Raw genomic sequence first — 13482 nt, 5'->3', positions numbered from 1 at the left:
CATAGCACAGGGAGATCAGCTCGGTGCTTTGTGACCACCTACAGGGGTGGGATGGGGGGGTGGGATAGGGAGGGTGGGAAGGAGGGAGACGCAAGAGGGAAGAGATATGGGGACATATGTATATGTATAGCTGATTCACTTTGTTATAAAGCAGAAACTAACACACCATTTAAAGCAATTATACTCCAATAAAGATGTTAAAAAAATTAAAATAAAATACACGTTAAGCCTAAACCTAAGGATGGAAAAGAAAAAAAAGTATACCTCACTTTTACAAAAACAAAAATCGCTTCAGTACAAGAGAAATTACATGCCAAATATGTATTATCCTTGGGGTTTCATGGCAAGTAACCTTACCTACTGATAATACAGTAAATATGATACAGTAACTACTCTATTAAATGCCAGCCATTAGTTTTCCCAGAGGGCTCTTAAGTGAATGCCTCTGATCCTGGGAGGAGAGGCAAAACCCTAGTTTTTAGGTGCTGTAGTCTGGTTATGTTGTGATCTGAAAATTTCCCCAAATTCGGTTTCCAGGATTTACCTTCACAGAGTAAAACCCAGCGCAGAGACAAGGGGGAAGCCATTCTTAAAGCTCGAGCTGGTGTGGGAAGCCTGAGTACTTGCACAAGTTTGTATATAAAGAGAAATACATTTTGAAAAAAATTCTTTTCTAAGCACGAGCATGGTAACCTACTGCTTAACCCACTGTATATTAAGAAATATGCAGGTGCTCTCCCCCTTGTTCTCACAAATCTGCCTTTCTCGCACTTGTTCCTTTTCTGATTCCCTGTTAGCTCTCAGTTGCTTCCTTCTCTTGCCTTCCTCTCCTTTCTGCCTTCCTTGTTCCCTACGGTATTTTGTTTCCTCTCCCAATCACTCGAGTCCTGTGTACTTTCTGACCTTCCCTGGCTCCCTGGTCTTTCCCATCCTGCTCTGTGGTATACTCATCTGCACATAGAACTCAGTGGGGCCTCACCAGCTGGGTGGGGTTTCACTTGGGGAAATTACCACATCCTGGAGCGCCATCCAGCAGTGTTTTCTTAAGACGTGGGAGATGGAGTCACAGCAACTTGGGGGGGAAAAGTAAAAGCATTTACTGTGATGGCTCTCCAAAGAATAGCAGTGTATAAACCTCCCAAAGGTGAAAATGAGTGAAACTGACCATAGAGGTAAGTCTTGGGTTGGAGCCAGGGGACCAGTGAAAGGAAAAGCGCCCCGGGGGTGACGGTGGAATCAGGATGGGGCAGTCAGGGCAGCAGGCTGTGGCTGGATTCACAAGCTGAAGGTCTCTCTTTCCCACCCACCCTTACTGAGGATCGGTCAGCTACAGGGCTGTGGCTGGGACACCTGTCTGGTTCCATTGCTGTCTGTTCCTGCGTGAACCTGGTGGGCCGGATCCTGCTTCTAGGTTGAAGAAAAAAAAAAAAAGGATGCCCAGTTGTGACTTCTAAAATAGTACTCCGGGTATATGGAACATTCCATCCCCCAAGCAGGGAGGTGGGCTCTGCAAAGTCATTTTGAGGATCCCCTTGTGCAAAATGTTTCTTGAACCATTCTGGAACATTGTAAGACCTATTTTATAGGGAGGAAGCCATGAACATTGTAACTTTAAGAATACCTATTAGGCCCTAGCCTAAGGACAGAATCTAAATTTTATTAACAGAATCTAAAATTCCATTTATAGTTTCATCCCTTTAAGTCTTGAACCCTCCCTTAAAATGTAAGCAAATCCCCGGAGGGATTCATAGATTGACCCTTATGAATCTTGAGCCTCAAATCATACTAGAACTACCCCTAACCTCCATCCTCCATTCTTGCTCCAGGCAAACCAGAATTCACTCCTAGAGGCAACCCCAGGCTCCTTTAGATCTTCATACCTGGAAGTTTCTGAGCCTGATTTTTCTTCCTGGGACACTTCCCTTTCTCTCCTCTTTTTAGCTACCTCAGTTCTTCAAAACCCAGGCGATGCCACTCATTGTTCAAAGGCTGTGCTCCAAGACAGGCTTGGTCCAACTGTGGGTTCCCTGATACGTGGGTCTCTCCTCCCTGACAGCCCTTGCTCCAGTGTAACCATCTTTCCACCAGGTTAAGACTTCAGTGACATGAGCTGTGTCTTGTTTATCATTGAATCTCTTAGCATCAAGAACAGTGAGTTCTGCTTATGGAGTGAATTAATTCTTTACTGCCAATGTGTTTTTATGGGGTGTGGGTGAAGGGCTGCAGTAGAGAAGGTGAGAATGCCAAGAGAAAAAGAAACGGTAAGCCAAGAGATGCGACTGGGGTCCCTGGAAGCAGACTCCTCTGGCCCTTTGCAAAACTGTCGCCCAGACAGCTCAGAGGCATGCCAAGTGCTCTGACACTCTCTCTCCCGGAAGGTAACTTTAACTGACTGTTGAAATTTTAAAAGTATTGACACATTTAATGCACTTGCCAAAGAGGTGTTTAATGAATTGTATCTCACAATAAAATAGGGCAAAGTTTAAAACTCAAATTTGCTTTGGATTTCTATCTGCTATCATCTGTTACTTCCAGGATCCTGGGTTGCATCATTCTTATTTTTATGTTAAACACTACCAGCAAGAAAAACAGAAAGTAAGGGGGAAATAAAGACCGGTGTAGGGAAGTTAGGATTTCACACAGGCTTGACAGGCTCTTGTTTTCTTCTGAAATCCTAGAAAACAGAAAACCACAGGAAGATGGCTTATTGAGAAAGACCCCCTTCAACTTGTCCATGAGTCAAACAGGGAACAAGAGTTCCTCAGATGGAGAAACTAAACCCCAGACTTTATTTGTCAACAAATGCATCAGGGGGTCAAAATTCAGGTCCCCCAAAGCTGAAAACAGAAAAGAGAGCAATGACCTTAAAACAACTGCTTTTCGACCCAGCGACAAGACACCGAAACCTAATATGATGAGTCTGTTCTAAACATTTATTTTGTTAAATGCTTTAAATAATTTGCTCATTTTACTTTTTTGTTTTGGCCATGCCACACGGCTTGCGGGACCCCAACCAGGGATTAAACCCGGGCTCCCAGCAGCGGAAGCATGGAGTCCTAGCCACTGGGCCGCCACGGAATTCCCCTCACTTTCCTTTTAAATTGTCAAAAGTAATATGTTGCAGAAAGGTTTAGAGAAAAATACCCTATTTCCTTTCATTCTAACACAAATGGTCATTTCTTCAAGATTCTTTTCAGCCTTTTATTCATATACATGCATTTATGGTCAACCAACCAGTCAAACACTGAGTATCTGTGCCAATCCCTGTTATTAGAAGGACAGCCATGAAAAAGAGAACATTTGCGTACATAAAGAACCAAAAGCAGATATAATTTCAGTGTGATAAGTCATATGAAGACAAAGTAGGCTGAGGAGACAGAGAATGATGGGCTGGGGGTGCTATTTTAGATGTGGTTGGAAGGAAGGAGCCTCTGATTTGGTGGCATTTGAGCCGAGATCTGAAAGTCAGCCACGTAGAATGAATGAAGCCAGCTACACAGGTATTTGTGGGAGTAGTTTGCCAGGCAAAGGGATGTGTAAATGCGAAGGCCCAAGATGGGAGTGAGCCTGGAGCGCTTGAGAGCAAGCCAGGAGGTTAGGCATGCTGAAGCAGGATGAGAGATGGAGAGAGGATGAGTAGTAGACCAGTCAGAGAGGTAGCTGGGGCCAAACGGACGTACTTTGTACGGTTATAAGAGCTTATAAAGCCCGCTTGATCTGACACGGAGCTGTGATCCTACTGAGACATACTATTATACTGCTCAGTTCTCATATTGTTACGTGGTGTTCATATGCTAATTTTGACAGTGGCATAATATTCCATTACATGCCTATACCATAATTACTTAAGTTCCTTTTCTGCCCTTTAGTGAATATCTTTGGCTTTCCCTCTCCCCTATTTTCTGCTTTACGCTGTTTCAGCTAATTAGCACAAATTCCCAGAACAGAGATTACAAATACAAGGGTTATGAAAATATTGCCAAATCTCTCTCTAGAGTTATGTCATATACAATGCCGTCACTATATTATTAGATTAAATGTATTTTTAAAACACTTTAAACTTTTTATGCAAACATATACAAAAGAAGAGAGAACAGTATGAGTCCCCAAGACCACCTCCTTCCAACAATTACCAATCCATGGCCAATCTTATTTCATTTATACTTACCCTCATGTCCGTCAGATTATTTTCACCAAATACCAAAAATATCATTTTACCTGTAAGCAGATTGAATGCATTTTTGGAAGTAGAAAATTAAGAAGTCTACCTTTAATAAAAGAGGGCAGTCAGAAAGTTGTTGATATTTGTTCTAAAGTATGATTTGGAGCTTCAGGAACATGGTTCATGGATACCCATAACCATGATTAAATTAACCGTGCAAGACCCGTCAGCTGGTTATCCCAGCTGGGCAGCACCATGCATGGCTTCTCCATTTCCATTTCTCCCCAAGTCCAGTGGCCCCTGGAGTCATGTGAATTCTGTCCTCCAAACAGCTCTGGGACCTCGTTCCTCTTTTCCGCTGCTGTCCTGGCTTTCATCGTCTCTTGCCTGGACCACTGCCACAGCTTTCTCCCTGGTTTCTCTACTCCTGGTCTGTGGCCAGCCTGTCCTCCACACTGCTACCGGGTGCTCTTTCTAAACCACAGATACTGTGGTGTCTCTCGCCGGTTTAAAATCCTTCACTGAGTCTTTCCTGCCTTGAAGAGAAAGTCTATACTCTCAAGCATGGTCTTCAAGGTGTTTGTGATCAGTTGAATATCTCTTCACAACTTCTGCCTTCCCCCCGCAATCTTATGTTCATCCTCTACTCCTGACATTCTGACTGAGTCTCTCCTGAACTGGCCACATTCCCCCGAAGTGGGTACCTGTGCCTAGAAAGACCTTCCCTTGTGGCATCCTCCCTCTGCACCCCTCCCCCATTTATCCCTCCCTCATGTCCACCCACCTGGCTGACTTTCACTCACCCTTTAAGGTGTAATTTATCCACCACGTTCACCTGGAAGCTTCCCAAGACGCACCCACTGGACTTTGGACCCTCTGTGGCTTTCTTGTCTGGCTGCTCCATCAGACAGGTAGCTCCTTGGCAACAGGAACTTGTTACCTTGGTTCCCTATACAGCATCACCCATGTTACAAACATGTAAAAATGTTTTACGAAAGCATCAGGATTCTTGGTTGTAAACAACGGAAACAAGCCCCTACAGGTTTAGCTTGGAAAGGAACCTAAGGAGAAGATACTGCTTGGCTCACAGAATCACCTGGAGAAGCAAGAGCTCGGTTCAGCCGTAAAGCCGCCAGAAAAAGCCCCGAGTCACTCCATGGAGCTGCTTATGTGTGGTCACTTTGCACCCTCCATGGAGTGCCAGCCCTCCCTCCTCAGCCAACCTGTAGCAGCTCTGACTCACCTGTTTTATATATTGAGGTATGACATAAGATACTTTTTGAAGGAAGGGGTTTATAGATTAAAAAAAAAGAAATATATGGTCTGTAAGGAGATGTCCAGGGGCTTCATAAATTGGTACTCATATTTATACTTAGGTGGTTTGATAAAGATTTGTCGTCTTGATTTATTTTGGTTATTGAGGAACTGTGAAACTAACATTCACTCATTCGTTCAGTTATTTGCTCCTTCAACAAATGTTTACAAAGTGCCTCTGATGTAAAAGGCACTGCAGAGTCCCATCTTCCTGGGAGGCCTCAGTAACTTTAAGTCACTATGCTCCTGAGAAATGAACCGGGCAGGAATTATAATTTCCATTTTATAGATGAGTAAACCAAGGCTCAGAGAAGTTAAGTGACTTGCTTACCTGATGGACCCACGAGTTGAGCCAGGTTTTCCAGTGGTGCTGCCTTGGACTTGCCAATCATATAAATATTACAGAGCGCCCAAGTAGGCTGTGGTCTGAGACGAGATTTCTGAATCTGTCAACTGGTTGGTTGGTGGACCACACCCCCCACCAGCCTGCAAATCTTGTAGCTGCTCAGCCTTGAGACCAAAGAAAAAGCCTGGAGACAACACCAGAGACATCAAAGCTCATTGGTTAAGGGGCATCTTACACAAAGGTCCTGGAGCAACACTCCTTCCATGGATGGCCGGCAGCAGACAGGACATGGCAACAACCTCCACTACTTGGTGGAGAAGGAGGCCACCATTTATAGGGGAACTGATGTCAGGTGGGCTTATCAGTTACCACGGAAACCAGCAGCAGGGGCAGGGGGCAAGCACGGCAGGCAGTTACTGATTAAGCCCTATAATTAAGGGGATTGGAGAGTCATGTGAGTGAAGCAGGGCCTGGTGGAGCAGGGGATGGACGGAGAGCAAGAGAACAGCCATCTTGAATGGCCTGACCATACGTAGGTCATTGGTGGCGACCTCTGAGAAACAATTTATTGGGCTAGGTGAGTGTGGCAACCAGAATGCAAAGGGTTAATTGGTAACTGTGGTGAAGAAGTGGGGTCAGCAAATACAAACCATTCTTTCCAAACATTTGACAGTAAAGGAAATGATTGACAGAACAGTGGCTTGAGGAGAAAACAAAGAAAAAGAAGGTTTGATGAGGCTGGAACTTGAACACGATTGTAGGTTGAGCCTATGGAGATAAAAAGCTAAAAAACAAAAGAGAGAGCAATAAGATACAATGCAGAGAAAATTTTTTTAAGAACAAAAATTATAAAAAGCACCTGCACATAATGGGCTTTGGAGTCGATTGCTCTGGGTTCAAATTCTGCCTCTGCTGCTTACTACTTAACAGTCTCTCTGAGTCTCAGTTTCCAAATCTATGAAACAGTGTAACTGTGACTCTGTATTAAGTTTACACAAAATGCCCTGTACTCACATCCTCCATCCACAACTCCCCTCACCCAAAATTAGGGTTGCCAGAAAAAATACACACAATATTTGGGACATACTTTTACTAAGCAATGATTCCTTGTTTACCTGAAGTTTAAGTTTAATCGGACGTGCTATTTTTATTTTTCCTAAATCTGGCAACCCTACCCAAAACAAAATACCTTGTATCCAATGTACCATAATAAAAATTGAAGGCCAAAAATGAAGAGGTAAATGGTAGGTGGATGATGCTGCCTCCTACTGGTAGAACGTGACAACACCAACTATCCCCGCAAAGATGTACAGCCTGTAGGTGGTTTTCTGAAAAATAGCAAGCCACCAAGAAAACAAAACAAAACAAAGCAACGAAACAAAAATAGCAAGCCACCAGACACACTGTGGAGGAGAGGAGGAATTTTTACTATCCTGCTAATATTTTAGTCTAAATTTACTACTGTAATGCCATCATCTTTTCATTTCCACTGGTACTAATCTATTTCTTTTTTGCTATGTGGTTGTACACGTTTTGTCAGGGGTAGTATTGGATTCCAGTATACGCTTTGCATGTGTTTTAAACTGTGCATTTTCACTTACAAAACCTCTTTAAAGTCACTGTCAATACATGCCTATTCATTTTTCCTTACAAAAGTATGATGTGTTTCACATGTGTCTTAAATGTTGACACATTCAGTAGGTAAAGCCCTGGTACATAGTAGGCACTCAATAAAATCATAGCTTTTTATTTTTATTTATTTAACTTTTAAAAATTGTAGTGATAGGCTTCCCTGGTGGCGCAGTGGTTGAGAATCTGCCTGCTAATGCAGGGGACACGGGTTCGAGCTCTGGTCTGGGAAGATCCCACTTGCCGCGGAGCAACTAGGCCCGTGAACCACAACTACGGAGCTTGCGCGGCGGGAGCCGGTGCGCCGCAACAAGAGAGGCCACGATGGTGAGAGGCCCGCGCACCACGATGAAGAGTGGCCCCCGCTCGCCACAACTAGAGAAAGCCCTCGCACAGAAACGAAGACCCAACACAGCCCAAAATTAATTAATTAATTATTTTTTAAAAAATAAAACCTATTTTTAAAAAAGTTGTAGTGATATCATGTAGTGTGGTATTATTATAGTGGAACTTGGTAAGGGTGCCACATAAAAAGTCCGTAATAACGAGGACACATGAGGCTTTCTGAGTGTATTCTCTGGCAGGAGTTGAGAAAACACAAAGCTCTCTCAGGGACTACTCTCGCCGGATGTGTCAAATGAGGGGTCTAGGAAATGAGCAGCAAGGGTTTCACTCGCTTTCTTTAGCCATCTGAGGCTCATCAGTGGTGACTGCAGTGCTTCCCCTTCCTCACCTGTCTGGTTAGGAGGCCAGTGCCTGGGCATACCCCCAGCACTGCACTCACCAAAGATGTTTGTGCATCCTTCCAGCAGCATTGTCTTAAACGTTGTAATAACACGTTTACCTCTTTTTTTTTTTTTTTGCGGTACGCGGGCCTCTCACTATTGTGGCCTCATCCCATTGCGGAGCACAGGCTCCGGACGCGCAGGCTCAGCGGCCATGGCTCACGGGCCCAGCCGCTCCGCGACACGTGGGATCCTCCCGGACCGGGGCACGAACCCGCGTCCCCTGCATCGGCAGGCGGACTCTCAAACACTGCGCCACGAGGGAAGCCCAAGTTTACCTCTTTGTCCAGGAGCAAAGCTCCATCTACATGCAAGAAGCCCAGGTCAGGCCAGGAAAGAAAAGCCACTGAGTTCCTCAGGCTCCTTTGTAGGAAATGGGTCACTGGAGCGGCCAGTGTTGAGCACCGACCTCAGGAACAGAGGTCAGGTTTTGTCCCCTTCTGAGGTGAGGTTTCACAAGGGATCAGTTCAGTGTTGTTGTCTGTCTTCTCACTTGTCTTATGGCGATCATTATGCATCTTTAATACACTCTGTCATTCACAGCAAATTTTTCTTTATTTTTATAATACAACTAAGACTATCACTTCAGAAATGGAATTAAGATCCAGGATGGAGGAAAAAGCCGTTCCTGCCGAAGCTGGGCAAAAACCCTGTCGACAAATGTCTAGATTTGAACAACTGTAGACTAACAACAGCAGATGTGAGGGAGCCAGGTCTGTATGGAGTTGACCTTGCACAGAGGCACAGAGGGCCTTCGGGCTGGGATGAGCAGGGAAAGTGCTCGGTCCTCACTTGGTAGTCCTAGGTCTGCAGGGTGGCCCAGACAAGGAAGCGCAGATGCAACGCTATTTTTTTTTTTGAAACAAGTTAATTGATTCTTCCTCAAGCTTCAAAGATTTGAGCCGAGTTTAAGAGGGAGGTTTGTTTGTTTTTCCTGAGCAATTTTACTTCTCTACTGATTACCTCTAGCTCCCTGAAACACACCTGTTCCTGCATAGGATGTAAACTCATCCATAAAACTGAGCCCTACTGGGAATTTAAAGGGGCATCTCGTTGTTATCTGTGGAATGAAAACTATCACTACCAGCAATTATTGCTCACACCGTTTTACAAAAAAGTGCAACTACTGTTTGTGACCCTCTAGCAGGAGTTTGGTTGTGAAGAACCATCTTCCCAACACCACTGTCACCACCTTTTTAAAAAACTCTTTTTTCAGATACCTTAAATCAAGTCTTGAATCAAATTAGGTGTGTCTACCAACAGAGGTATCAAAAGAACTGTGTTTTGAGTGAGGGGTCCTTGAGTATTTTAATTAAAATCTATGCCATTAGGGCTTCCCTGGTGGCGCAGTGGTTGAGAGTCCGCCTGCCGATGCAGGGCACGTGGGTTCGTGCCCCGGTCCGGGAAGATCCCACATGCCGTGGAGCAGCTGGGCCCGTGAGCCATGGCCACTGAGCCCGCATACCGCAAAAAAAAAAAAAAAAAAAAAAAAAAAAAATCTATGCCATTATATTTGAGACAGATCTCTTACGAGGGGGCTCTAACCATGCCTGTTGATTCTCAAACGCCTATGTACATGTCAGAATCTCTTGCAGAACTTGTGGAAATGCAGGCACTTGAGTCCAACCCAAACCCATCAAATTGAAATCTTTGAGCGTGGTCCCCAGGAATCCTGTGTTTTTCCTTCTTAATGTGTTCAATAGGCTTTCATACTTTATAAAGTTAGGATCATGGTGAACAAGATGAAGTTGCTAAAGTGCTTTGAATGCTAGTAGAAAGAAAACATACTTTTTGCCCCCTAAGCATATTTTTAGAATTTCTTCAGAATTGTGGAAGGTCAGGAATTGCTATGCCTGTAACTCTAGAAGCTCACCATGCAGCGTCTGACTGCTGCCACTATTTTAACATTCAAGACAGATGTTTAAAAGCAAGCGAGCAAAGACACTTTCGCCCCCTGATTTTGGCATTTCCACTCTTAAGTCTTGTTGCTGCAGGAGATAAAGATGACCTTTGAGAATCTTGTTCACAGAGGGTAGCTTCAATTTTCGTGAGCAATGGAGGAGACTCAGAGAAGGTTCTGGTCAGGGTTTGTGCGTCTAAACCTGCACATGTTGGCCCATGTAGGTATAACAGGAACTTTATAAGGTGGTGACACCCAGGTGATCAAGATAAGAAGGAAAAGGTAACGGGCACCCTCAGTCTCAGCGGTCCTGCCAATGGAGTATTCCCCAGACCTTCAGCCTGAGGGTCCAATAGGACAACAGGGTGACGGGTGTCAGGGGGTTTTGCGAAATAAAAGGACCCGTATACACATTACAGTGACAGTGGTAGTAACAGTCCTAGCAGTAGAGTTACAATTTCCACTACAATAAAGGAGTTCTTATGAAATCTTACGGAAACACCACTGCATTTTCAGAGTGCAGTTATTTGGCAGAAATAGAAAACATCCCAAGAAATAGGTAAAGTAAATGTCGCAACGTCTCCAGTTGTGTGGCTGAGAGATCCCTGCTTTGTGGAAAGTCAGCAAGTCCACCCTCCTTCTATCCGCTTACCAGAGGAACAGGCAGTGGATCCTATTTACTACAAATCACAAATTACACATGCAAATCTGTTTTTTCTTGTGTTCACTTCTACTTGCTTTGCTGCCTTCTCTTCCAGACTTGGAAGAACTGGATATTTCCTGGAATGATTTCATACGCAGAACCCTCCATTTACTCATGCAGCAAATGCATCTTGTCAGCAAGTTAAAAATCCTGAGGCTGGGTAGATGCAGACTTACTGCTGATGATGTTCGAGCACTGGGTATGATGAATGCTTCCCTTAAGAGATGGCTCCCCTGGAAGAATCTTTGCAACCCAAACCCTCAGGGGCGAATTATCTGGGTCACCACCCCCTCGAGTGCCCATGCACGAGGATGAGAGCGCTGCCTGTACATGACGTGATGCTGTGTTGAGCACTTGTATACCTTCTAAGGAGCTGTGTAACCTGCACCTAGCATCGTGCCAAGCCCTGGGATAGAGAAGGGAACAGGCTGACCAAGCCTCTGTTCTCATGGAGTTTAAGTGGAGATAGTAACTGTAAAATTTGCCCACTTTGGGTCTGTTACCTCATCTGTAAATTAGAGGAGTTGGGATAGATAATAATTAAGTTCCTTTCCAATTCCGAAATAGTATTTCTCTCTTCTATTTTCCCATTCCCATTTTTTAAAAAATGATCAAAACAAGATTTTTCAATTAAAAGCAATGATTTAAATAGGACTAGAACCTCAACTAAGTTAGTTTATAGTATATCAAACATTGGATAACATAGAACATAAGATAAAATTTGTCATGCTACTAACCCAGCTGCTTTGCTGGGTTATGAATGCTGGGTTATCTAGAATGCTTGCTGGTTTTAGATGCAATTAATACTTTTTCTGTCTTCTTTTTGTCTGAAGTTTCTTATTTCGACCATGTATTTTGATCATTTACATCTCTGCAAAGATTTCTGTAAAAGCAACAAAATTTATGCCAATGTCTTCTCTCTAATCCTTCCCTAGAAAATAGGGGCCAGCTGATGTTTCCTGGTTCACCCTTCCTATACCTAAGGAAAAACGTTATACATCTCAGAGCTGGCCAGATCCTTTCAAATCCTAGTCCCACTTCTAATTCTCTTTGTGACCGTGGACAAAATATTTAACTTTCTGAGCCTCAGTTTTATTATCTCTGAAAAGGGGTGATATCCACCTCAAAAAAAATTATTGTGAGCATTAGATAATTTCTGTAAAGTACCTACTACGTGCTTGACATGTAGTAGGCACTCAATAATTCTTTCTTTCCCTATTCCCTCATCCAAAATTACCTTTCTGTGGTTTTTCATGATCGATTTAGCCCCACTGGTTAGCAGCTGGTTATTGTGTACCAGGTTCTCAAATTTAACATACTGTTACTCAGGCATGCAAAGAAGTATAGATTATTTTCTATGACTAATCTAATCTTTTTCATGATCCACCATCCTTAAGAAACCAGGAAGTGGAATTTCTGCCCTGGGACCCACTCTAAACTCATCTGGTCCAGGAGAGAGTCTGCACCCTTGTCACTAATGTTTTGTGTCCTTTCCCCTCTCCCCGAGATTTTATCCTCTCTGGAAGGACTTCTGCATCCTCTCCACCAGGAGGGGCTATCTTATCATCCATACTCTGCTTAGCCTTAATGGCAGATGGAGTATAAGGAGAATGAACGGTTTACTGATAAGAAAATATAAATCAGGAGGCATTTCAACATTATTACACCTGTTACAATTGCTTAGTGCAAGATTGCAAATGCCTAGGCCCTCCAGTACCATATGCACTGCAGACAGTCATGTACTCTTTCTCCCTGATCCTGGGGGATGCCTCAGGGCGATACATATCCACGCCCTTTTGACTGGCCATGGCTTACAAAATGACACCTGGCTTATGATATTATAACTCCTGGAGAACTTGCATTTTAACCTGGGGCTCCTGGACTCCAAAAACCTTAAACCATGGAATAAATAACCAGTGGCAGAAGTTCCAGCCCAGGAGTGGATGGTGGAAGAGAGGCTTCTGGACACAGTGGACCTTCCAACACTCTTAACTGGTGCTAAAATTGACTCCAGACATTGAGAAAGCACATTTGTCATGTGTGTGGCTCACCATTCTGTTCTGCCCCTAAAGCAGTGAAAATTATTCCTAAAGGCTGATCTCCCCACACTTCCCCTGTTCTCTCCCAGCCTCCACTCTGTAGCCCTCAGATGTTTCCTGTGTGAAATGGTATCAGAAATGTCAAGTTTCACCCCCCTCACTGCATCCTTCTCCACCCCAAGGTTGCATCACTGTTATGAGCTGCTAGTGCCTGATGCCCTCTTACTGGTTCCTCTCTGCAGTGGTTGGATCAGTTGTATGTGATATTCTTGATGTCAAAGTGAGCCTTTCCTCTGTGGTGGCCAGTGCCCTGCTTTGCTTCTTACCAATCTTCCTCTGGCCAAAATATAACCAGTGGTTATGCTGGGGAATAGTATTATGGGTGATTTAAATCTTCTTCATGTTTTACTTTCTAAGTCTTTCACACTTTTACCTCTGGCCGAGCTTCTCGGCAATGCTGATCCCCGGAGAAGGTGGATGAGAGAAAGTAGATGGATTGGTAGAAATATTTACTACCATAAAAACAATTTGGTAAAACCACCCCTACTAACAGGTGGATTTTTTTTTTTTTTTTTTTAAAAAAAGTTTTTTTTCTGGGCAGGTT

At 43.8% G+C, this 13482-nt stretch overlaps 1 protein-coding gene across 1 annotated transcript in view; it reads left to right on the top strand.

Moving 5' to 3' along the window:
• Positions 1-2734: 2734 nt before the first annotated feature.
• Positions 2735-13482, top strand: part of LRRC31 (leucine rich repeat containing 31) — a 22478-nt gene continuing 11730 nt past the window's right edge. The window contains 4 exon segments of the mRNA XM_024734137.1: positions 2735-2915; positions 8799-8853; positions 8855-8945; positions 10867-11038. Coding sequence (XP_024589905.1) covers positions 2735-2915; positions 8799-8853; positions 8855-8945; positions 10867-11038 — 499 coding nt within the window.

Source organism: Neophocaena asiaeorientalis, unplaced genomic scaffold (assembly GCF_003031525.2).
Source record: "Neophocaena asiaeorientalis asiaeorientalis breed wild unplaced genomic scaffold, Neophocaena_asiaeorientalis_V1.1 scaffold280, whole genome shotgun sequence".
Lineage (NCBI taxonomy): Eukaryota > Metazoa > Chordata > Mammalia > Artiodactyla > Phocoenidae > Neophocaena > Neophocaena asiaeorientalis.
This window is presented reverse-complemented; position numbering and strand designations above follow the sequence as displayed.